The sequence below is a fragment of the Rhipicephalus microplus genome, chromosome 2 (genome assembly GCF_043290135.1).
Source record: "Rhipicephalus microplus isolate Deutch F79 chromosome 2, USDA_Rmic, whole genome shotgun sequence".
Lineage (NCBI taxonomy): Eukaryota > Metazoa > Arthropoda > Arachnida > Ixodida > Ixodidae > Rhipicephalus > Rhipicephalus microplus.
The window spans coordinates 17,703,977-17,730,456 of NC_134701.1; the positions used below are offsets into that span (position 1 = coordinate 17,703,977).

Consider the following 26,480-nt stretch of genomic DNA (forward strand, 5'->3'; position numbering starts at 1 on the left):
ACCCCATCGTTTATTCTGCGTTGTATAGTTATAGTCGTAGGTGGAAAGGGTTAGAAAAGGTGAGGGCCAGAAGTACGCACGAGGCAATCATGCATGTAGATAGCACATGTGCTTTCATCAGGCATGATACATCTTCCTTCCAAAATGTTGACGAAATTAATGCCGCTGGCTTGTCTGCTGAAACTGCTGGTCATTACCCAGACGCTTTGGCGGCCGCGTCTGTCGTCGACTGCGTCTCAGTGGTTGAGGCGACGGCTGCTGAGCTTCCGCGGGCGAGGCTGCGGTGGTCGATGGCACCTCACCTTGAAATGCGATGTGGTTGTTGGCAAAATGTTCGTCGTCTGATGAAGCAACACTATATGGTTCCTTCGTCGCCAGAAGGTGCCGACGGTTGCGCCTCAGCATGGTGTTCTCTGTGCGTACGTAGAAGGACCATGGGCCGGCTGATCCGATCACTTTAGCTCTCGTTCCCATGGTGTCCCATTCAAGCGAACCACGTCATTGTCGCAGAGGCCAAGTAGGGTGCGCCTATATGATGACTTCTCTGCCAGTGTTTCTTGGCGAGCGTTGCTGACACTGGATTGAAGTCCAGCAATGGTGTACGCAGCCGCCTTCCTTGCAAGAGTTCGCCCGGATACCAGGCATCTTCAACAGGACTCGCCCTGTAATTCAACAAGCCCAGCTAGAAACACTCTTCTGCAGCTTTTGTTTTCTTTAGGATGCGTTTTAAAACTTGAACACCCTTTTCTGCGAGCCCGTTCTATTGTGGGTACTACAGGCTTGATTTCACATGATTAAAGTCGTAACGCTTTGTAAAAATGATGAAGTCTTGGCTGCTAAGCTGTGGGTCATTATCAGTATAAACCTCGGCTGGTATGCCGTACCTTGAAAATATTGCACTCAGTCTATCGACGACAGTACTGGCTTTGTATAGGGCAGCCTTGTATCGTGTTTAGGCGCGCCTGAGCGAGCGCGCGTGCGCAGGCAGTCTACTGCGCACGCTATCTGTTTCCTTCTCTCCGCCTTGCACTGTATAAAACGAGCGCACAATAAACCAAGGTGATTCTTCACTGGGAGACGGCTGGCATCGGTTCTTGATAAGTACGAAACATGGTGTCAGAAGTGGCCACGGGCGAGTCTCGGCATTGAAAGATGCTACCATGACCACGGCGAAACTGGACGGAAGCGGTATGGAACTTTTGCTGAAATCGCCCGAGCATCTGCGGCTGAATGGCGATATTAGCAAGAATAGGCGCCTGTACAAGCAAAAGTTTCAGCTGTTTTTGACTGTTTCAGCACCAGCGGCATCCAAGGAAGCACCAACGCCGGGTCCCACCAAGCTTGCACTGCTGCTCAGCATAGCCGGCGACGACGCTCTCGAAGTGTACAACTTCTCCTTCGACCAAGGTGAGGACCAGAATGATTACGCCACAGTAATCAAGAAGTTCGATGAGTATTTTGCCGAGCAGCTAAATGAAGTGAATGAGCGCTACGTGTTTCGTCATCGCGTTCAAGACGAACGCGAGCCTACGGAACACTTTCTGAGAGACCTGAGAAAGCTGACGCAGTCCTGCAACTTTGGCACAATGACGGAATCAATGATTAGGGTTCAGCTTGTGTTCGGAACAAAATGTGACAAAGTACGCGAAAAGCTTCTTTGTGACAAGCTGACTCTTGCGACAGCAGAACAGCTATGCAAAGCTGCCGAAGTCTCCGCCGTCCGAAACGACATGTGAACCCGAGAGAGACAAGTCGACCCAGTTAAGGCGAGGCCTAGAGGCGCTGAACAACCCGCTGAGTTTAAGTGCCAGAGGTGTGGGCGATTGCATGGTCCTCGGAAATGCCCAGCATTTGGACGCATGTGCAGAAAATGCGGGGGAAAAATCACTTTGCCGTCCGTTGCAAAACCACGAAGCAGGTCGCTGAAGTTGAGGACAGCGACGAAGATTTCCAGATTCTGGAAGTATCTGTAGATGCCATTATGCAGCAAAAAGACTGGATCGTTCAAGCCCATGTCGGTCCTCACGTACCACACCAAAAGGTCGACACTGGCGCCCAAGCAAATCTGCTGCCGTAATGCGTGTATAAAAAATTGCAGCTCAGGTCGCGATTAAACGCCAGCAACTCTGTTTTACGTACGTATGACGGAGGAATCGTCAAACACCTGGGTATTGTCACTGTAAAACTGGCGCTCTCCACCAAAGCAACCGACGTCGACTTCTTTGTCGTCAAGAAAGGACGTCAAGCGCTGTTAGGACTACAAGCAAGTGAGCTGCTCGGCTTGTTCTCACGCTCGGTGAACGCAGTTTCTACGACTACAAGTGAGCAAGTCGTCAAGCTGTTCCAAGAAGTGTTCAGCGGCACGGGATGTCTTCAACGGCAATACCGGATGGTGCTGCGGGACGACGCCGTTCCTGTCATCCAGCCAGCTCGACGGGTGCCCCTGGCACTACAAGGGCCCCTCAAACGGGAACTCGACCGCATGGAAAAGGCAGGCATCGTGGCCAAGGTACAAGAGCCTACGGACTGGGTGAGTCCTTTGGTAATTACCAGGAAAAGGGATGGCAAATTGAGAGTGTGCATGGACCCCAGAAAAATTAATGAATGCCTGAAGCGAGAACATTTTGAAATGCCACGCCGAGAAGATATTGAGGCTGAGCTTGCGGGCGCAACCATTTTTTCTCGCTTGGATGCAACTTCAGGGTTTCATCAAATACCGCTGCACGAAGAGACTTCAAAAATATGCAGGTTTACCACTCCATTTGGGCGTTATCGCTTTCTGCGACTTCCCTTCGAAATAGCCTCGGCGTCGGAAGTTTTTCAAAAAACGGTTGGTCAGATTTTCGAGTCCATACCAGGTGTACGCGTGTACGTCGATGACTTTCTTATTTGGGGCGCGACGAGGGACGAGCACGATGAAAGGCTTTGGGCTGTCTTGGAAGCAGCGCTAAAAGCGGGGCTAACACTCAATGCCGCAAAGTGCGACATAGGAGTGTCCGAAGTTTGTTTCTTCGGCGATATCATATCCGCAAAAGGAATACAGCCAAGCCCAGAATTCATAAACGTTATGCGGAATATGCCACCACCGACTGACAAGCAGTGCGTACAACGCATGCTAGGCGTGGTGAATTATTTTTCCAAGTTCGTCCCAGCACTAGCTGAGAAGACTCTGCAAATGCGACAGCTAGTGAAAAAAGATGCCGCGTTCGAATGGAATGCCAATCACACCAAGGAATGGGAACAACTCTGCGCCTGTTTGAGCAAGAAGCCGGTGCTTGCAATTTTCGATCCTGAGCGAGACACAAAGATAACGTCCGATGCGTCGCAGAATGGCACAGGTTCCGCGCTAATGCACGCGTTATGATAACGCGTTGAAGCCAGTCGCTTATGCGTCGCGCGTGTTGACCGAGGCCCAGAAAAGGTATTCCCAGATCAAAAAAGAGGCGATGGCTGTTGTTTTCGGGTGCGAGAAATTCCATTACTTTGTGTACGGGCGTACCATTGCACTTGAAACGAATCACCGCCCGCTGATTGCTATCGCACAGAAAGCTATCGGCGACATGCCACCGAGATTGCAGCGTTTTTTCTTGCGTTTGCTGAAATACCGCTTCCACCTGCAGTTCGTCCCCGGTAAAGAACTGGTTTTGGCCGACCTGCTGTCGAGGGCTTCCGTTAGACCACCAGACGAGGAGGCGGACGAAGACGTCGAGATTCATGCCGTTACAACTGTGCAGGCACTGATCAGCGAGGCCACGCAAGTACGACTGGCAAGGGTGACTCAAAACGACAGGTACTTGAGAACTGTCCTTGAGTGCCTGCAAAACAGGCAACCCGTGGACGGAGAACTCAAACCCTTCGCCGGAGAACTCTCGGTGGTCAACGGCGTATTGCTCAAAGGATGCAAAGCTGTTATACCGCAAAGCATGCGCCGTGAGATTTTGAACAGGATTTATGATGGGCATATGGGAATAAACAAGTGCAAATCCCAAGCCCGCCGTTTAGGTTTCTGGCCAGGACTTTGCGCAGACGTCGAACAGGTCGTCAAGAATTGCGCAACTTGCAGAAAATATTCTTACAAACAAGAAAGTCAGCCTCTCATGATGAGACCCGTGCCGGAGCATGCGTGGTTTAGGGTGGATGTTGACATTTTTCACTACGCCGGCAAAGCATTCCTGTGTGCGTATGACTCGCTATCCAATTTTCCAGAGGTAGAGCCTCTGTACGACACATTGGCTACTACAGTTATCGAAAAGCTAAGCGCGATATTTGCACGATACGGAATACTGGCGGAAGTGTGCACCGACAACGGGCCGCAGTTTGCTAGCCGAGAATTTGCAGCATTCTCAAGAAAGTTTGACTTCAAGCATACCACATCGAGTCCCTTGTTTCCGCGATCAAACGGTCTGGCAGAGAAAGTAATGCAAATAGTGAACAGAATTCTGAAAAAGACGAAGGAAGGAAACAATGATTTCTGGTCGGGACTTTTGAATTACAGGGCCAGCCCATTGGACGACGGCCAGTTCCCAGGAGAGCTGCTTCAAGGTCGGTGGCTACGCACGCCCCTGCCCGATTTCCACGAAGTCCCACACATGGCCGTACAGAAACACAGCTGTGCACGCCAAACGGGTCATCCACTCAAGCCATTGGCTGAAGGGCAAGTCACCCGCATACGTGGTAAGAACTGGGCAACAAAGGCCAAGGTGGTCAGCATGACGCGACCGAGGTAGTACCACGTCGTCACGGAAGACGGCAACGTTTTTCGGCGTAATCGACAGCACCTGCTCGCAACTACTGAGCCCTTCCACCCCTCCGCCGAAGACTTGGCCGATGAGAACGCCGATGCACCGATAGAGCAAGCTCCACCTCTGGTCCCGCGTTCGGAGGAGCTGCAAGTGCCCAGAAGATCGACCCGAGATAGGAGAGCACCCCGTCGACTAGGCTACGATGACAATTTTGTGCAAACTCCGTAGTTACGTTCTCTCTTGATGTTTATTTTGTTTTTCCTGCAGAGAAAGGAGGATGTATCGTGTTTAGGCGCGCCTGAGCGAGCGCGCGTGCGCAGGCAGTCTACTGCGCACGCTATCTGTTTCCTTCTCTCCGCCTTGCACTGTGTAAAACGCGCGCACAATAAACCAAGGTGACTCTTCGCTGGGAGACGGCTGGCATCGGTTCTTGATAAGCACGAAACAAGCCTTAAGCCTCGCATTTAAGAATTGAATGCAATAGCGAAGAGCGAAATCCGTGGCCCCTAGTGCGCCCTTCAACCGCTTAGTGCATACTTATTAATATATTTTGTTTTTTCGTTTTGCCCCAAGTGCGCCCTTCATCCGCTTAGTGCATACTTATTAATATATTTTGTTTTTTCGTTTTTTCTGATGGAGCGTAAGATTCGTTATTAACTAATCATGGAAAACATTTCTTTAAAAATACTTTGCAAAGAGGCTGTACATATTTAATCCGATGCAAGTAGTACGGTTACTTGCTGATGACAATTCGTTGCAATGTGCAAAAAATGTTTGAGATAGGAGAGTGCAGTGGAACCACTGTGATACCCATATCGTGGTGTCGTCGAAAATAGTTGTATCGTCTGAAATTATTATCGCCATAAAATATAAAAAACTATAATGCTACAAACACACACACACACACACACAAACACACACACACACGAGCACACGCAAGCGCGACGTATCTATAGAAATGCTGTGACTGTGAAGGGTAGCCACTTCCCTGTGCTAGAACGTCACTCTGCTTTAGTCGAGACACACTTTTCACAATTCTCGCAGATGGCAAACACGCACACACCCACAAACACGCACACAAGTACGCACACGCACACACACAAACGCGTGTGCAAGCGCGACTTATCTATAGCAATGCTGTGACTGTGCAGTGTAGCCACTTTCCTCTGCTAGAACGTGACGCTGGTGTAGTCGAGACACATTTTTCACAAGTCTCGCGGATTGCAAACACACACACACACACACACACACACACGCACAAACACACACACACATACACAAACGCGTGCGCACGCGCGACTTATCTATAGCAATGCTGTGACTGTGCAGTGTAGCCACTTCCCTCTGCTAGAACGTCGCTTTGCTGTAGTGGAGACACGTTTTTCAGAAGTCTCACAGATGGCAAACACACACACAAACACACACACACACACACAGCATGGCCTCCAAATTATACGCCGCGCGCTCGCCATTTCAGAGGCCATAAACCGGCTCACAATGCCTCCCAGATGGCAGCACATTATCTAGCGTTTGCTGTTTGGTTGATCGACGCCTCTGGTAAGGCATGATATGTTTTCCGCTATATGGACATAGTTCATTTATAGAGCTGTTCGAAAGTTCCTGTGTGTTTTTAGCGGCGATGGCTGCACTATCTCGGCCTTTATTGACGTAGTTTGTTGGCCTCCCAAGTTCGCCTACAAATCGCCGAATGAGCTCGTTTTCGTTGTGACACCTGTCGATCAAAATGTGTTAAGGAGACTCCTTCCACTGCATAACATTTTTTTGGCGTTTTTTTCCCGAAGCAGCTAATAACATCGTGGCTTTATAGTAGTTCACCTGCTTATCACGCGAACGGCTCGATCCTCAATAGGACCGAAAATTTTATTCTTTATTTTATTTGCTTCTTGCTCGATCTTTCACTCACAACCAACGGTACCGACGCCGACGGTGGAATTCCTGCGACACGAGCTCTCTATAGCGCTATCGCGTTAAAGTTATACCATACTTAAATACGAATAAGCGCATAGGCAGAGTTGGCGGCCATCCGGTCTATGTTGTTCTGTCAGTGGGCGCGAAATGAAATATTGATTCTTAGAAATTCTTTAACTACTCTAACAGTGAGTTCATCTAGAGCATTGAGGTCACCCTTGTGGCAAGACAATCGATCAACCACCTCTGTTAAGACATGTTTTACTTTCATGGTATACGAATTCTCGTGACAGAAGGACCAGCTATGTTTGGTTGTTGTTTTTTGGTGCACTACGAGCTGTACATGACAAGCTTCCTGTGAAGAAGAAATGGTCTGCTGCATTCCACCGCCGTCAATTGGCTGGAACGTCTTGGCAGCTGAGTCGACATTTTTTACCGCTGTTTTTGGCGAGGACGCCTCTTTTGCAAGACATATGCTGGTTCGAGCCACAACCTGGTTGCATCGAAATTTTTTATATTTCGCTTACTAATTCACGTGCTTCTTCCTGCAATTTTGTCTGTGGGCTTGATTCTTCTGCATTTCCGTTCCTGTTTGGGGTTCTTTGGTTGTCGTGCTCGTGGCAGTCAGCCTTTGTTTAGGTTCATTGCCACATCATGTGTAGATTTGCTACTCAAATGCGACAAATAATGACGTGACTGTGAAATGTAGCGAGGTGTACTGTGACCTGTGCTGGAAAACATCCCTAGTTAGAGCTATCGGAAAAAAAAACACCAGCAGCACAGTCACAGTGAAAGCTAGAAGAGTGCTCTTTCAGAGTATTTTCTAAACGCTCTTTAGGTGACTGCTACAAGCAACATTGAAGTGTTCCCACTACGCCATAGATAATCACAAGTTTCGTGTAATAGGCAGGCATTCGCTATGCCATCTTTCGTCATTCTTCGGAGGAGCGTACTATCCGCTACACATTTGCAAGGAATCTTGAACAATTTTTAATGCTGTGGCTGACGATCATGCAGAATTATGCCTGAAGGTTTTGTAATGAGTAGGAGCATTTGACGACCCATTCACTACTTCATTCGCATCGTGTGGCACCTGGTTGTTCTTTTGCTGTTCCAAAATGCTTTATTACTCAAAATCACGCGATTCGTTTCCAGACATCACTATGGCCTAAAGCGTGTTTGCAACAGAGTTTTCAAGCATCTGCGTGATACTGTCATTTTAAAGGTCAATTAGAGTATTTGTATAATATTGACAGAACAGCGCTAAACGCTGCACTTTTCAATAACCATTTCTTGAACGTATTTATTCACTGCTATATTCGCATTGGTCTGGTTATGATGTATTATTTTATGTACACATAATGTGGATATATCCCGCAGCAAAAACGTTATTCTTTCAACTGCACACCTCCAATCTACCAGTGGAGACACGGCTTAACGAAAAATCTATATAAATGCCCTCGACAGTAAATTGTAGTCTCCGCAATCAACTTGAGGTAATAAAGCACTGTTTCATTAAATGTCATGATAAAATTTATTTTGGGAACATTTAAAAAAATTACAGCATATCCACGGAGTGCATGATGCTGAATGGGGCGAAGCGTCTATCAGTCTGTCCATGCTTTCGTCCGTCCGTTCGTGCATCCATCTGTCCGTCCATCCCTACGTCCGTCAGTGCGTTTTTCCGTGCGTCTGTTGATCCGTCTGTTCATCTATTAAACACTCCAAGTACCGCCTTCTCGCATCTTTTCATCATATATTCATCATATAGAAGTACCGTCATTCAGTGGAGATTCCAAGGACTAAACGAGAAGTGGCACGGGCGTTCTAGAAGAGCGGTATATATACGCGCGCACTCCCTTACGCCCTGCGCTTCGTGTCTAGTTCTTACCTTTCTCCGCCGCTAATTCAAGGCAATGCAGCTCAATTCTAGCTAAACCTTGCTAAAACCAAGGACGTTACGCCCATCGATTTTAACAGAACAACCTTTTCAGGTCACATATAGTGCTCAAAGTGCGTCCTTCTGTTACTAGTTTTTTTATTAGTAAGCATCAATTTCAAGGAAAATTTTAATAGAAATTAGGTAACCAATACTCGTCTTTGTACATTATTTCAGCAGAAACAACTCTCTTTTATTGATGATCAACGCGCGCGGGCTTCCTTCTCAATTCCAAAGAGTGCGCACGTACCGCTCCTCTGGTCCGGCCGTAGAGATGGCTACGTCCTACTACGACGAGGACCAATACTACTACTACTACATACATCGCGTACGCGCGACCCATGGCATAAGAAGCTTCGCCCCTAAAGACATCGAAAAGGAGGTTCCGATCACAGCTTGTGCTATTAGGATCGTCTTTTGCGAACTTGACCCTACCAATACCACGGCGTATGATCTATTTATTTTGTTGGGACTTTATTCGCTATAGAAAAGCCGTATGATTGACAGAGACGCCACCATGGTCGAAGAAGTCTGTCCTTGGAGAAGAAGCTGCTCAAATGCGCAGTGTTATGGAAACTTTCGCCTCCGTTCTACATTAGCCTCTCTTTCTGGACGCTTGGATGTGTTTGCCTGACTTTTGAAATACTCCCTATTGCTTGTACCATTGGCGTGTTGTGTACGTTAAAGCTATTCCAATGTGACGAAATATGTTGTGCATAGTTCACAATTACAGGTGTTTATTTCTTTCATTAAAAAAAGCACCGGCATGACTCTGTGGTAGAGTACTGGGCTGGCACACAGGAGACCCGGGTCGGAATGCCATCGTGTTGTTTGGGTTTTTTATTTGCATACTTTTTTTCTCGTATTTGATCCAATAGTGGTTACGGACACCGGCGCCGGCGAACAACTGCTGCGCACGTGACCCCTGTTGTGATTTCATAACAGCTTTCTCTGTAAAATGTAGCTGGTACAAGCCAGCTACATTTTACAGCGGCATAAAAGTTGCCGCATACGCTTGTCTTCCTTCTTTTTCGCAAAATTGTGGTAAATCTGTTACTCTTCTAGTCGAATCGTCATACACTTTTGTAGCCTGCACTTGCACTATTAATTTTTGACACCTTCACGACGCCTGTACCAGTATCTTTTTACCGATCGGTGACATAAGGGGTCCGTAATGAGAAGCATTGCCTTTGTTCATATTGATAAACTGCACAACTCGACTGTCACAAGTTTCACTACCTCAAGTTCTTTATTAGCGGATAAAGTGAAGGTTGAAACTTCATTTTTAAGTTTCGTGCCAATATCTCCATGGGTGACGCAAAAATTTTCAAATTGTATTTGTCGCCTTTTCCCGACGTTCGCTCAATTAAATCTTCTTAAATTTTGTATGCTAGGTCTATGGTGCACCCACAGAAAATGTGTGCTCATTTTTAATGAATAGAAGCTACGCATGTCTCAGTACACACCTTCAAAGTCTTTGACGTGACAATGCTTGGAGAGGGAACCTCAAGGTGGCGTCTCCACCCACATTTTCTCTTTGCCCACTTTTTTGATTAGTTAGCTTCTTCTTGAGTTATTCTTGTTATTTATGAATTGTGCTTTACATTTTGTTACATAAAATTCTTTTTGAGTGTTCTTTGGAGAATGTAAATTCGGACACCTAATCAGATTTTTCTGTCTCAGAGGAGAGGTGGGCAGTTAGCATGGTAGTTGTCGTGCCAACCGCAAGTGTGAGGGAAGCCATTGGGGAAGACTTGCCCATCAAAAACAGAGGCGAGAGGGAGGGGAGAGATAAATTGTTCGATTTCATGGCAAACGACGGCCGGACCTTTCAAGGGCTCTTTTCGCATACGTACCAGCATCACTTGTTGCTTTATAGTAAGCATACAGGTAATTGTACCGATGATAATTTGTAGTAATGAGCAGTTTTCGTGATTTCATGTGACTTGTTACACTACTTTATAAACTGCATACAGCTACTTTCAGTAGCTTTCGATTTGAAGGAGCCTGTGTTCTTGTGATGTAACTAAACAAAGCGATAATGACGTTTTAGCAGGCACATGAATGAAAGTACGTTGTAAACTGGATACAGCTGTTTCCAGTAGCTTTCAAATAAAAGGAGTCTGTGTTCTTGTGAAGTAACTAAACATGGCGATAATGACGTTTCAGCAGGTACATGAATGGAAGTACGTTGTAAACTGGATACAGCTACTTCCAGTAGCTTTCAAATAAAAGGAGCCGGTGTTCTTGTGAAGTAACTAAACATAGCGATAATGACGTTTCAGCAGGCACATGAGAGTACGTTTGCGCTCACGGAACCCGCGATTCGCTAAAGCAAGCAATCACCACGGAGACCATACGAAAGCCTACTTTACAAAGTATTCCCGCAACTCTAGGACCAACTCTAGGAAAGAAAAAAGAAAGAGCGCTTCTCCTGATCTCTTTCTGTCCCGTGTTTTGTGCGCTCTGTTTTATGAGAAACTATGAATAACCAACACGCCCAAACCTTCTCCCTTTTGAATTCCACTGACCGCCAGCTCGCGGCGTTGGTTTGTGCGGGGTTTTTTGGTCCTTCTGTGTGCGCTAGTGACGTGTTGTGCTGGTCCGGAAGGCCGATCGTGATTCTTTGAGTCGTGAATTAAAGGCGGTTCTTGTTCTTAGCGTTGCTAGCTCGTGGCTTGCGAATTTTGGTGGACTAAACCCCTGAGCCGAAGCGGGGCCTTCAAATTTTGTGATGTTTCCGATGAACTCACACCATCGCTTGACAATGTGTTTTCTGGTAAGTAGTAAGATGTGTTGTCCTCAAACTGATGCCCTAAAAAACTCACTAACACTTCTTTTTAATTTTTGACGCACTAACATTTCATTTTAATTTAAAATGCGCACTAAGAGACTGGTGTAGATATATTTTATCACCAAAGTTTATTGAATGAAATGCAGTAAAACTAATTCGTGTCAGAAACATCTCAGGAATTATCCGTTAAGAATACGACATGCGCAGAAAAACTTCGACTCTTCCGTGGAGCACGGACAAACAAATGTGTCTTACGTGTTTTCTTTGCGCAGTGTAAACTTGTCTTCTATTTTATTATTTAACTAGCCCAACAAGATGAATTACTTCAGTTATCCCAATAGAGTAACCGTTTAACACCACTAAATAAGAAGTTAAATTACTTTTTATTATCTTAACTGTCCTTGATGTCTGGCTGCTTCAAAAAAAGGAATTCGGAAGGTATCGAACATATATCGCATTTGCCTGAATGTTGATGATTTTGGGCACATTTAATGAGCCTTTGGTATATGACGTAGTGATGCCATCGAATTGTCAATAATGCGGTCAATTAAATGAAATTTACTCCTTGCAAGATGCCACACAAAAGATATGAATAGATGCATGAGCGTGATCAAGAATAAAGTAGGCTTACATGCATATTATGTGCAAAGTTTGGTGCTTTTCCCACGCATAGACAATCTTCAAGGTCACGAAATCCGCGAGCATTGAGGGCCACAAAAAAACCTTTTTTAATAGTCTTGTATGATGGAGACATGCCGTGCGACTGAACATCTCAAATTTCACGCTTGTCACTATTCCGAATCCTCATATGTTGTGTTTGTGTCACAGGTACCCATAGATTCCTGAGCAGCGACCTGCACTGATGGCATGGAAGAAAGGTGAGACATGAGCTGCACCAAGCCATCTGCAACTATGCGTTGCTGCCAAGGCATTAAGATTCATTTTCAATCAAAATGGGTCGAATCGTACATTAGCGAACATGTAAAACTGTTCGTTTTATGTGATCTCAGGCTTGTTTCTAACGAAGGTGATAAATGGGAGGATTGAGATCTACAATTTGAAACGTAGGTGAACTGTTGAAGATATTTTTAGAAGGAACGAACATCGTATACAAAATTTCAAACAGGACAAGGCAAGTGGAGGCACAAGAAACGGACCTCTTCGCTTCAGCACGTCTTCCCTCTTTTCTTTTCTTCTATTTGCCGTTGATGGTTTCAAGAAGACCAATTGGAACTCCAAAAATACATATGAGTGTAAATACGCCAACGCATCCACTTCTAATCTATGTCTGGGATTTAGCACTGTTACCCAATGAATCTTATTCAAGGAGCCACGTTTCCCATAACGTCGACGTATCTCACTCACTACAGCTTTATAGTGCTCAGATGATCAAACTCTTCATCACGAAGCTGCAGCGCGTCAAGCTGCGAAAATTGATGTTACAGATCTCTCGACCATGGCGACACCAGCCTACGGTACTACTAGATAGTATGAAGCATTTTTTAGTAACATATCTTGGTATCTCCCACGCTACACTCTTAGTCAAATCCTTGCTAGAATACACGCCTGCAGAGAAGAAACGTGGTCAAGTTATGGCCACTTCTCTTCAGTTCGTTACGCGGTACCGTAGCCGTGTCTCAGAGGAAGCAGCCCTAGCCCAAGTGACCTCCAGAAAAGCCGTGACAAAGCAGCTTCTTTTGTTATGAATTTTGAGGCATACCTTCAACAAGGTGTACTCGTCATTCCAAGGGCCAACGTTGAATTCTTACGTTACTGAAACAATTTAATCAATTTTAGGAGCGCGCTGGAGCTAGCAATAAACGACGCGACGCCCAATTTGAAGGCTATTGAAGGTTAATTGAAATAAAATAAAAATTTTAACTTGGGCGACGATATTTTGAAGCCCGAGCGAGCCCCAACTAAAAGAACTGGCTTCGCACTTGATGAAGACATTGATTGACTCAGGACGAAGAGAGCTAACGAGCATAAGGCATTCTTGTGGAGAATGAAACTTCCACTGCCTTAACCGCAAAATCACGTTTTGCTTTTCGGAGGAGCTGTAGCAGTCGTGACTGCTCTCCAGCCAAAAATCAAGTATTGCTTTACACGTACCCTAAATAACAACAGGCGTCTAAAGCCTGCTGCGCAGTATCACTGAATTGTACGAAGACAGTTTGGTGGGCTAATTAGTAGTGTACCTTATAGAAACGTTACAGCCCACGCGGAGGCGAAAAAAACTAAAGCAAGAACAACGTAACTGCACGTGGTACTGTTTGGTTCATCTTTTCGTGCACATTTCTATCTTTGCATTTAGAATACATGTAGTTTTATTAATGTACACTGTACTTTACCTGGAATTCTTCCCATTTAGTAATTTTTATTCTGTGTAAGAGAGAAAACAAGCCCTTGAATTTACACTTGTTGACTTCATTCAAAGTGAGGGCCTCATTCTGCCAGACTTGATACATACTTGTTTCATCACGAAACATTGTCCGAGCAGCGGTTCACAGTCCCAGCTTCTACATTCTTAACCTTTTCAGCCCTGGATTTTTTTTTTTGGTGGGATACACTTTTCGTGCGCGTTTTTCTCGTAGTAAGGACCTTAGAAAACCACAAACGAAAAATCGAGCCACTGGTACATGCATTTTTGGATTAATTAGCGTGACAATAAATTAGGTGATTAGGACCCAGTGATTCGAAAATGAAGAAATGGCTTCGTTTCTTCTGCCAATCCATGGTGTACATAAAATGGGAGCCAACGTCTTACTTTGCAGAATCATTCTCACTGAAACAGCTTCGGTACGTCGTCCCGAAAATGGCGCTTACCCGCTGTTGCGACTCCGGGTCCCGCGGGTCTCAGTTTGGTAGCGGGCCCCCGTCCTAGAACCCATTGTCGAACAAGTGAGATCAGGCGCTCGTAAAAACGACAACAATTTATTTACATAGTTAGTAACTGAGAATTCGAAAAAAGAACGAGAAATCAAGAACTGTACATGAGAACTCTTGAACAGTAGAACTTAAATTACACTACACGTCTTCGGCTTATGTAGCGCCGCCTTGCCAACCCTGGGCGCCTTGTCCGCGGCTTTCGCCAATAGGGCGCTCCATGGTCTAGGTGCTCCACCCACGAAGGAGGGGAAAAACACCACACAATGCATTTGAAGATGGCATTTGAAGTCTCAACGATGCCCAAATATGGTCACAAACGCGCTGCACCGATGTTTTGCACACGTCACCAAGATTTCGCGCACGTCCAGTGATCTTAGATGACCTTGGTTTCGAAGACTCTTCTGGCAGTTGGTTGAGGTTCCAAATACCGACTCCCAGTACACGTGTCAAACTTGCCTGACTGTGTTTGGGTAGGACAATGTAGTGGTGTGCCAGCATATCGTCAAAATATGCCCCTCCATTCAGCCGATTCTGTGGAGAAAAGGGGGAAGGAGGAGTAGTCAACTAATTTCTCTTCGTCGAGGCGGGCTCGCGCAAGGGCTGCAGCAGATAGTGCATTATCCTTTCCTTAAACCCCACATTCCATACCTCGTTGTTTGCTAGAAACTGCGGCTTAGCTGCGAATATCCGGGCTCCGCCTCTCCTTGCAAGGTGTAGCCACAGCCAGTTTGGTTTTAGCTTTCAGCTCAAACTGCAAATACCACGCTGGTTCGAATCTTTCCAGATCCTCGGTGACCTCAAAAAGTGCCCAGCTGCTTCCTTGTTTGCCTGGAAAGCATGCATAGAGTCGAGCTCACAATTGTCTTTCCTGGCTCGTGCGCTTTCCTTGCGCAGACCGGTCCTGGACCCCTTTTTCACGTTTTGCTGACAGGAAACCAGCACGTCTTGACGGCACACCCTTCCTTGGAATTCATCGAAATAGTTTCGCTCAGTTCACAAAGGCCGAAAGACTTCAATAAGGATTATAGTCATAACACCGCGTCAACTTACGCGCCTCGGCTTCACGGAAGACGATGGTGATGATGATGATTCTACAGCCATTGCTCGTACCCACTCAAGGGAATCGGCCGAGAATCGATGACTTAATTCAGTCAAATTTTTTTGCAATATCTAAATCACCCACCGGAATAAAGAAAGAAAAAAGAAAAGACACCCTAGGCAGAACGAAAGGAGTGCAATAGTTGTTTGTCACTCGTTCAGATAAGACAATTATTCATTACCTTGAATAGGAGTCAGCATGAATAAACAATGCTCTTGTGTATGTTGGAAATTTTTTGCACAAATAATAACCACGCAATTAAAAGCTTAATTTATTTACTTTCATTAAGGTACTTGCAAACTGCATAGAAAACGTTCTCGTGGCTGAAGCCCAGATCGTAAGCAACGAAAGAAAGTATATTTTCTATAGTGAAATTCAGCCTCCGGCTAGCGAATGGGAGGACTAAGAGTGTTTTTCTGATCAATTTGGATCGGCGACATGATAAAAATAGTGCTCTATTGTTTCCGATTCTGAACAAAAGTTGCATAGTGGTGATATCGCCAGACCAGCCCTATGTGAATAGAAATTTAACGGGGGGACACGGCATCAAAATCTGGTTATTATGGTTTCCAACTGTCTTGTAGTACACCAATAAATTTTCCATCGAAATCTTAAGTGAGTAAATTCTGGTGTTGACATTATTGCTTCCATAGCGTCTGCACAAAGCGCAAGTTTTCTGTGTCTTGTCGCAGTTATAGTGGCCACTTCGGGAAGGACTAATAGTACTGGTCCTTCCAATGCTGCACGTGCTAGATAGTCGGCGATTTCATTTGCCTCTAAGCCGCAATGACCAGGTACCCATACTAATTTCAGGAGCTGCAGCTGAGGAGGGACTAGCATAAGGAGCGTCTTTAAGGTCGTCGACTTCGTTGACGCCGTAATAGACGTACATACTGACAGGGAATCCATGATTTTCATCGCGTTATCGGCATTCAAAGGTAGCTTTTGCAGCGCTAGAACTATTGCCAACAGTTCAGCTTCAAAAACTGAAATCCGGTATTCTTTATGAAAAAAACCAGTCAAGCGAATGGGAGTATATACCTACACCTGTCTTTTCATTCATCACTGAAGCATCTGTGGCTATAATATTATTCGTTTCTGCGCGTGCAAGATAATCCTGCAGTCGGCTATTTAAGACCCTGTAGGATTGTAATTTGGCTTAGAAGAAAAAATCTCATCGAATTCTATCTTAAGAATTTGATTTGTAACCTGCGCCGCAATCACACCTCGGATTTTTACATTTATCCTATCTAGTTGTTTCTGGACAAAAGCAATTTGAGGTGTTCGAAACCGCGGCCAATGGGCAAGAAAGAAGGTGTCTGGGTCACTTATAAAAGCATATTCAGATCGTCTTGGCGCATACCTATAAAACTTCAGAAACGTCTCAATCGTTAGAATACGAAAACGGCAAGGCAATGTAGGTAATCGTGCTTCCTGATACAAAACATTGTTTGTTACAAACCTAGGAAGTCCTAGACACAATCTCAAAGCTTCTCGTTCAAGCATAACCGGAGGCTTTATTTTGTAAGCAGGGCCACCTGAGAACAATACGCACCCAAATTCTAGCATTTGTCGCATATACATTTTTATATCACCATTGTGCTTCTGCGTAGACCATATCGACGGATGCTCAGTCTACGAAGAATTCCTAGGGCGCGTTGTGCTTTAGATGCCAAGCTTTCTATGTGGGTAGTCCAGTTTAGGTTGGCATTATAAATTACTTCCAAATATTTAAGAGATTCCACCTGCGGAATGGGCTCTTGTTTATACCATACTGAAATTGAGATGGAATTGGATAACAGGAATATCAATACTGCACTTTTTTTACATTTAGGGTCATGCAGACTGCACCTAGCCATCTCTCCAGCATATTGACATATCTCTGTAGATTTTGATATAAAGAATATATGTCACTATGTGCCATGAAAAATGCAATATCATCAGCAAATACAAACATATTCACGTCCTGGCACTGCGGTGTAGTGCTCATTATGATGTTAAATAGAACTGGCGATAATACAGCGCCTTGGGGGACACCACGTGTTTGTTTGCACTTTGACGATGCCCACCTATCCTTGACACAATAGAACTCTCTTCTTCTCAAAAATGTCCTCACCCACGCCAATATAAATTTCGAGACATTGTAGCTCTCTAATATGTCTAATAAAACTGAATATTCTACACTATCCTTAGCTATATACAATGTCACTAGTGTCGCATGTTGTCTTTTTTTTTGTGAGCAAGCTAAATGCGGCTTTCTAAATCTGCGAGTGCACACCAGCATGAACAATCTGTTCTCAAGTCAATTTGATTTGGATTTAATCTCGAATTTTCCTCCATCCATACTATAATTCTTTTATGGAGCACTCTTTCAATGAGCTTCATCATATTAGATGTAAGAGAAATGGTTCGAATGTTTTCTATGACATATCCGAATTCTTCTCTTTTCTGTATCAACACTATTTTGGCTGATTTTCACTCGTACGGAATCCAGGCATATATTAAAGAATAATTTACAGTGTTTAGTAGGTCACATGGAGATAATTTGAATAATATTTTCATCATAGCAGCTGCGATTCCATCCGGACCAGGAGCTGACGAGGGCAAACCTTGTATCACTTGTGCTAACTCTTCCTCTGTAACTTCAGTAACTTCAATCGTTGATTTGATATGTGCGGTTTCACGTCCCAAAACCACTATATGATTATGAGAGACGCCGTAGTGGAGGGCTCCGGAAATTTCGACCACCTGGGGTTCTTTAACTTGCACCCAAATCTGAGCACACAGGCCTACAACATTTCCGCCTCCATCGGAAATGCAGCCGCCGCAGCCGGGATTTGAACGTGCGACCTGCGGGTCAGCAGCCGAGTACCTTAGCCACTAGACCACCGCGGCGGGAACTTCAACCGTTAACGCTGGTTTTTGTAAGTCGTAAGGCTTAGTTGATGTAAATCTACACAGGCCTTTCGCCATGATTTCTAACGATTTCTTTGTTTCTTCCAAGGACATAATCTCAAACCCTATATTATTTGGAGATGGCATCATTTTACGTGATTTCATGAACCTGAACAGCGCCTTTTTTTTACAAGATTTTGAAAGGTGATCATAATGTTTTCTATCTTATTGTTCCTTAGCTAAAGAGACTGCGTGTTTAAAACTTGCAGCGTGATACTTGTCATCAGACCAGTTTTGGGGGCACTAGTTATACATAAGTTTTTTCCAAGCTGCCTTTCTTCGTCGGAAGTCCCGGGCACAGTCCGAGTTCCACCGCGGACTATGGGTTGTGCTTTTTGCGGATTCCACAACGAATTCTGTCTTTTTTTACGTTCTTTTGATCAGTGCGCTTAGTATTCTGGCTTTTGTATCTTGTTGCTCTTCAGAATGAGTTGTCAAAGCAGATTCTAAATCTTTGCTAAATTTGGTGTAATTAATAAACGCTCGAGTCTGAGAGCCTGACATTATAACTTGGCAAGCAATCTCGAATAATATAGGCAAAGGATCGCTGTTAGTTGCACAATCACACGCACTGTACGACAAACTAGTGATTGATGAACTCACAAAACCTAAATCTAAGGCTGAACGAGACCTATAACTAATGTAAGTGGGTGTTCTTGAATTCAGGCAACTCAAGTTATTATCCGCTGTCCACTCCCACAATCTCTTTCCGCATTGATCAGTTCGGAAACCCCAGCACGTAGATGAGAATTGAAATCGCTGATTAGAATTTTATTTTGATAACTAGAAGTTACTGCAGCGTCTAAATATCGAGTATCGATTACACCTTTAGGAAAGTATGCATTCACCACCAAAAAAGGCATGCATCCTGGTAAGGTTATATTTAAGGCAAGAATTTCACTGACAGGTGACATGAGCTTATACGCAATTTTAGCCTTGAGACTTATTCTATTATTAATAAAAAATGCCAAACTTCCACCTTTCAATGGAGGGTCTAGACGAAAAGATCTGAATCTACCTAATTGAAAAGACTGATGCATTGAAAGCCAAGTTTCTTGTAGTGCAATATTATCTGGAGAAAATTTCGATGCCCAATATATTAAATTAGTTGCTGCAGAGTGAATCGATTGGCAATTCCAATGAAGGATTTTAAGTGACCCTATTGTTGCTCTAAAATAGCCTCAGCGATGGCCTTGTTTAGAATATTTTCTTTGAGAAAATCAGCGTCAGACAGGGTGTTCTTCTGGCTTTTTCTTGGTTTTTGAATTGACATGTGCGATGCCTTTTTTTTGTATAAAGGGGATTTCGAGCGCTTTAGAGATCGGGGATCCATCTCCATTTCATCTGAGCCCTCCACTTTCCTGGTAAGCTCACATTGAGCTACGGTACCTTCTTCTACTGAATCTGCAGCTACCGTAGGTTGTTGTGGCGTATCGGAACCATACTCCTTTGAAATTTCAGGGAAGTCACAATTGTGAAGGGCTTCCGTAGCCTGCTGTGGCGTATCAGAGTCATATACCTTTGCAAACTCCGAGGAGTCACTAGTGTTAGGTGGTGCACTGGGGTTGTTTTCCGCTGTACCCAACATTTGAGCCATCTGGTTTGATAGAATCTGGGCCAAGGACTCACAAAGATTCCCAGCGATGCGCTCCATTGCCTTCTCCACTGCCTTCTCAATCGCTTCCGCAATAGGGACAGAGAGAGCTTCCATTGTTGGCATATTACGAGCTGTAACACCGGCGTAGCCTTGTGTTCGTGCTTGTATGTCAAGTGCTGCTTCCTTCCATGAACACCGTCTTCGTTCTACTATCTCTAAAGTTTGCAGTTCACGTAGCTTTGCCGAACAACTAGAGCTATCGGCCACATGAGCTGCGTTACATAGGCAACACTTTTTTTATTACTCTGACAGTCGCTATAATTCTGACCTTCCCTGCATACCTTACACCTGACCACTGACCTACAACCTTTCATTGGGTGACCATAACGCCAACACTTCCTGCATTGGAGCGGACGAGGAGAGATCGGCTCTACTCTGTAAATTAAAGGCCAAGCCTTAATTTCTGATGGTCGGACTGATCCCGCAAAGGTCACAATTACAGACTTAGTTGGTATTTTGTTCTTATCAACCACCCGTCCACACCGATAGACTGAAATAGCACCTGCTGGCGAAAACAGCTCTAGTACTTCGGAGGGTGGCATGTTCACATCGACGCCACGCACTAGGCCTCGGGTACATGCTAAATGTGAAGGTATGAGCGCGCTCACTGGCTGGGATGAAAACATCGAGCACTTCAGTAGATCTAGGACACAGAACTGGTCTGGCGAAAAGCACAGTACGCCTCCTCTGCCGAACTGGCGGACCTCCGTTATGGTCTGGAATTGGGCCATCACTGACCATAATTCCGCCTGAATGATTTTCGGGTTTTTCATCCGAATGATGCCGTCATTGTTCGGGACTAGAGCCATTGGACCTCGGTCGCGCTTCTTCTTTTTTGTGGCTGCTACCTCAACAAACCTACCGCAATATTGGTGTCGATTGCAGTGGGGATCATTGCAGAACTATGCCCCCAAGAATGAGTAGTATTGGTTACGTTTCCGAGTTAATAGGGGGATTGTTGTGTGGTGTTGTCACTTGACACCGCCAAGGCCGAAAGGGTTAAGAGAAGTGGCAGGCGGAAATAATGGTATTTTTAAGTTTCTTGTGCCCTGTGAGCCTGCCAGACTCTCTTGTCCGTGTTCGTTGTCTGCGCTACCATCCATCATCATGCAACCATACCAACAAGCCCAAATCGCCACCCTCACTGCCAGACAAATCACGGGATTGCAGTCACAAAAGATGGGCCCCCACGTTTCATTCATTAATAGTAGTAAGGCCACTCATAAACCTCATAATGGTCCTCATCTACCCGGGCTTTGGTAATAATTGTTAGGAAAGGAGACATATATAACGTTAGCTGACATTTTATACAAATAACCCCTTTCCTCCCACGTTTACTTTCGTCGAGGTGCCAGCCCTTGAGAGTTGATATTTCGTAACTGCAGTCTGCCAGCTGAAGCTAGTTTGAAAATCCTTGCACAAACCATCAGCAGAAAAGAAAACAAAAAAGATGCAACGCACGAAAGAAGGATGTAATCATGGTTGATCACACCGTCATTACCCATGTTAGGAGTACCTAACGAAAAGCCTGCAGTGTTCTCTTGTATAGGTAAGAAAATTTGGGCCAGTGCATCCGGCGGCTTTCAATGGCTGCGTCAGCGCATTTGCTTAAAGCGTACCATATCAATGCTCATCGTTTCTCGTGTGGACACCATGCACAGGAAAGGAAAGTGGTTCATTTAGATTAACTGATGCCAAAGCTGTACTTTCCAGTTATTCGTACTTGTTGGAATTACGTATCCTTGAACCCAGAAGAACCCATGGTTATATATACACTCGGATGGTATACTCCTGCCATCGCTGGGAGCGGTGCGAATTATGTTGCGAGGGACTCACTTCGGCGCAGGTGAATTGTGGAAGTTGAAATTTGTGCATTTTAATATTAAAAGCGTTTCGCTGTTGCGCTGGAGTACAGCTGAGATTAAGAAAGCACGACAACTGTCAGAGACGTAGACGCTCTCTCGTCATATCAAGCGGCTTTATTTCTCTGGCGCACAGGCAGTCGCCCCACATGCCAAATCGCATGCCCGATCGTAACGTCGAAAATGATTAATCAGCCAGCACTGCGAAAAAATTGTCACTATTGTATTATCAAGCACTTATCTCAACTTTCAGACTGGGGCTTAAGAAGATGTTCTTTGAGCTGATATGATGGAGCCCCACTTATTATTTCTAATGAAAACGGCGCTCTAGGTTATGTACACGTATATTAACAGGGCGGCCAAAGTTATGTTGTCTTATATTGCTTGCAGTTTTACTAGAAATTTATATGATTTATATTTACTTATATTTACTTACTTTATTTATTTAAAGAGATTTATATTACTAGAGATTTATAGGAGCTCTTATAGATTAGCTGCCTTAATGCACATAACAGTAGTGTTCTCATCGGCAATGGTGCAGAGGTTATCGGATGACAAAGCCCATCGCGGGTACATATGCCGGTTACCATGTGTAGTCATCGGTAGTGCACACGGTGTTCTTAAGTGTTGTGAATGTTTATGTGTGTGTATGCATTTCTATACTATATATGATGTTCAGTTGAGGTGCATTTACACTGAGGTACAAAAAAGCACATATCAGTTTTTATACGTAATTCCTAGAAGCAAGAGTGCATTGAATACAGGATGGTGTCAATTCCTTTTCACCCAAACCAGCATTGCTAAACTCTGTGAGGGTGTAGCACAACCACTGCTGGTATGCGTTTTCTAGCTAATGCAGATAGTGTGCACTCCCTTTCATAAGTACTACTTCACTCTGGTGAGAGAGCTTCTTCACTCTTGTTCTGCCAGAGTACCTGAACTCTGCCAAGAGTGTGCCTAGTCTGGCAGCAGTTGGTTGCTAGCACTCCCGACAGAAGTGTATTACGGAGGAAGTGGGTTGGCTGCTTAGCTCTTGGATACCTAGCGCAACCCACCACGGGGATCTGCCATGAAACGAGCCGCACCCTGTCTTGGAAATAAATAAAATGTTTTAACAGCAGAATACGCTTAGAGGGGACTTTTCTTCAAAAATAACAGAACGGTACAACATGGATCCAAAATAAAGTAAATAATGTAAAAGAAAAAAGCCTAATAATCTCATAGGATTGGAAATAAGGTGAGTGCATGCCAAAGCTCAACATTCTATTCATTCTCTTCGTCTTAGAAAATCAGATACGGCTGCACAGACGTTTCTGTGGCTGAAGCCTTCTAAATCGCTCCAAAGAAACGAATCCCATCGAAAAGTCTTTAGTTTGATTTACAATTAGCCTGCATGTTAAGAGGCAATAATGACGAGATTCACTCCCGTCGCAGTGAATGCAAGGGTGACTGCACTAGACTAGATCTGTGTTAATTAAATTCCGTGCATGCGTTGACTAGGCATCATAGCCTCGTAATTTATATTTCCGTCCTCTTAGAGAATCACCATCGGCTTCTCCAAGAGTAATTAAAATTTAAAAAATGGATGTACCCGAACGAATCTTCTCAATGTTAACCGAAGTGGCGAATTTTTGAAATCATGCCACGAAAATAAATGCTAGCGTCGGCCCAATAAAAATTATGAGACCATCTTGTCGGGCTACTGCAAGGGCATCTGCATACTCACTGATGGATAAACCTTTATGACCTGGTGCCCATACTAATCTAATGACACGTAAATGTCTTGGGGCAAGAGCATAAAACACTTCTCAAGTATTCGACATCTTCAGTGAACAACAAACAGACAGGCAGCCTGTGAGAATTGATTGATTTGATTGATTTGTCGGGCTTAACGTCCAAAAACCACCGTTTGATTAGGAGAGACGCCGTAGTGGAGGGCTCCGGAAATTTTGACTACCTGGGGTTCTTTAACGTGCACCCAAATCTGAGTAGACGGGCCTACAACATTTCCACCTCCATCGGAAATGCAGCCGCCACACCCGGGATTTGATCCCGCGACGTGCGGGTCTGCAGCCGAGTACCTTAGTCACTAGACCACCATGGCGCGGCAGCCTGTAAGAATAACAGCACATATTATGGATAGAGGCAACTTCTAATGCTAAGACAATTGCAAGTGATTCCGCTTGATAAATAGGTGTAAATCAGGTAAACAAATTGAAAAAGGTGGAAGAGTTCACTTCGTTTGGAGGAAAAACAATATGCCGTAGTGGGTCACCACTTTAGCCCGAAGAGCCTAGCGCGAGTTGTGTTGATCTGCGCTGTAATTTACACTGTGCGGTCGGAATGACTGAAAGCAATTATAACACCCTGCTTTTAAATACATTCTTTTCTTCTTTTGTTTGAATTATTTATTACTTGAAAGACTCAAAGTTCATATAACCAATTATTGGTCAACCCCCTGATTGTGGATCAGCCATATATAAGGCATCATCATCATCATCATCAACTTGTACTGGTTGTTACCTCCCACTCACGGCGTTTCTAAGCTTTCTGCTAAAGTGCTATAGTGGTGCCGATAAATATCATTTTAGAGAGGTGGGGGTGCGGGGTATTCGACTTGGAACTCCGCAACAGGAGATCGCTCCCTCTCCTCGAAATGGCCGACAAAAACAGTCAGCGAGAAAACATAACCCAGAATCAGCCTCCGATGGCCATCGTGCACACCACGCTACGCGTGCGTGATGCACTTTTCTTCAACTCCTCTCTACAGCCTACAACCCACAGACGAACGGTCTGAGCGCTTCAACCACACGCATGGAGTTATGCTCACGATGTACGTCAATGATCACCAGATAAAATGGGATGCGGTGCTCTCGTTCAACAGGCTTTTCACCTTTCTTTCTTCTTATGACCATGAACTATGCGCCACTCTTGACACAACTTTGCCACATTCACTGAACGCTACCGATTTCAGCCCCATTTCTGAAATTGTAAAGCACGCTGAAGAGTGCCATTAGTCGGCGCGTTCATTCACGTCGAACAAACCAGCCATTGCGAAAGAATGCCGCGACTGCAACCAGCAAGTCCCGTCTTTTGCCGTGGGCTTACTCGTCTGGCTCCGAGTGCCCTTCTACTCCTGTCGCCTGTCATCCAAATTTGCCTCAAAATATCACGCTCCTTATCGTGTAGTGGAACATATGTGATTGAGCCCATCAAGCCATCAACAGACAGGCGCTGCCTTGGTTGCGAGACAGTCCACGTCAGTCACCTCAAGCCATATCACGACCCCTTCCTTCTGTCGTCACAATGACGCGCCTAGATGGCTCACCTTTGTTGCCGGGGTGTTGTAAGGAGGAACAAGAGCGATATGCCGTAGTGAGCCTCGACTCTACACTCTAAGGCAAAAGGGTGTTAAAAGGTTGTGTGGTTCGTCCTTTTGGGTACTAATGGCGACAACCATTTTGGGTACTTTTGGCCACAACCATTATTTTTAGGGACTAATAACACCGGTTTAACAGTTAGTTCCCACAGAACAGCTCATAGGACTGAAATTAGTCCTCACATTTGCACCTTAGCAGGTAACCGTCAGTCCTACAAATAATCTCAAAGGACTAACATTTACTCCTCACATGTACACCTTATCGGGCAACCATTAGTCCCCACAATTATACCTTACCGGGCAACCGTTAGTCGCCACAATTACACCTTACTGGGCAACCGTTAGTCCTCACAGTTGCACCTCGCAGGACGAACGGTCGGTCCACTCGAATACTCCAATCGGATAAAAATTGTATCCTCAGTTCAAGTATTAATCTGCTATTTAATCTCCGCCAGGCCTAATACTTTGTTTGCCTGTTTTTCTGCGCAGTGAGAAACAAATGGCGTAAAAAAGAACACATGAAATATTATTTAGCCACCTGTGTGTCACTGCTTTCACAGTCACGGCAACAACGAAAGACAAAAGTGACATTCAAGTAGAAGACATGGGTGCTGACTATCAGCTGAAAATTTAATTGCGTCCGTGTTCAAAATATACATTTAAGTCGTTTGGTGTGTGTCGAATAAGCAAGAAAAGCGAGTGAACAAGCCTTTAGGACATTCTATTCATTGTCGATGAATTGGCATAGACATTTGGCTGGCACTGGAATGAAAATATACGTGCATAAGTGATGTGCCTCTTCGGGTTTGTTTAGACCTTATTCTTGCACGAAACAGCAGCCCCCTAAAAGAGGGGTTCCCTCTGGCATTTTCTGCAATGCACTTAAAGGTTTCCTGAATATGTAGAACTCCATCTGGGTTCCACTTACATTGCATAAGGCGGTCGTCTTTGCCAGCAAAAGAACGGCGTTTACATAGGTTCATGTTGAGTGTCATCTGAAGACATTGTTGTTTTTTTTTGTTTTTTTTTCATGTGAGCGAAGCTACTTCTAGTCTTCTCGAAATAAGCAGTGAGGCCACGGCCTACCAGCTAGCCCTGTTTCAAAGCCTAATCACGATTCCTATATTTGTTGAAATTTTTTTTGTTACTCGTAAACCAGAATTACATGAACGCCGACTTAGCCACTAGCAGTACCACGGCCACTATTTTGTATATTTGATCTGACATAGACGGGG

The 26,480-nt window shown here is 44.8% G+C and overlaps 1 protein-coding gene across 4 annotated transcripts in view; it reads left to right on the forward strand.

Annotated features, from left to right (window-relative positions):
• The window catches only part of LOC119169192 (FMRFamide receptor-like), a 1,338,388-nt gene that overhangs the window by 184,071 nt on the left and 1,127,837 nt on the right, over nt 1-26,480 (forward strand). For 2 of the 4 annotated variants that reach the window (XM_075886260.1, XM_075886259.1), the window contains one exon: nt 12,233-12,282. The exons of 1 other annotated variant lie outside the window; for it this stretch is intronic. Coding sequence is in view for 1 of the 3 variants with exons in the window: in XM_075886263.1 (XP_075742378.1) it covers nt 1,161-1,188; nt 1,297-1,407; nt 12,233-12,267 (174 nt within the window). In the remaining 2 variants the exon portion in view is untranslated. Of the gene's footprint in view, nt 1-151; nt 1,189-1,296; nt 1,408-12,232; nt 12,283-26,480 lie in introns of those variants that run through there. One more of the 4 variants, XM_075886263.1, reaches the window with a different exon arrangement.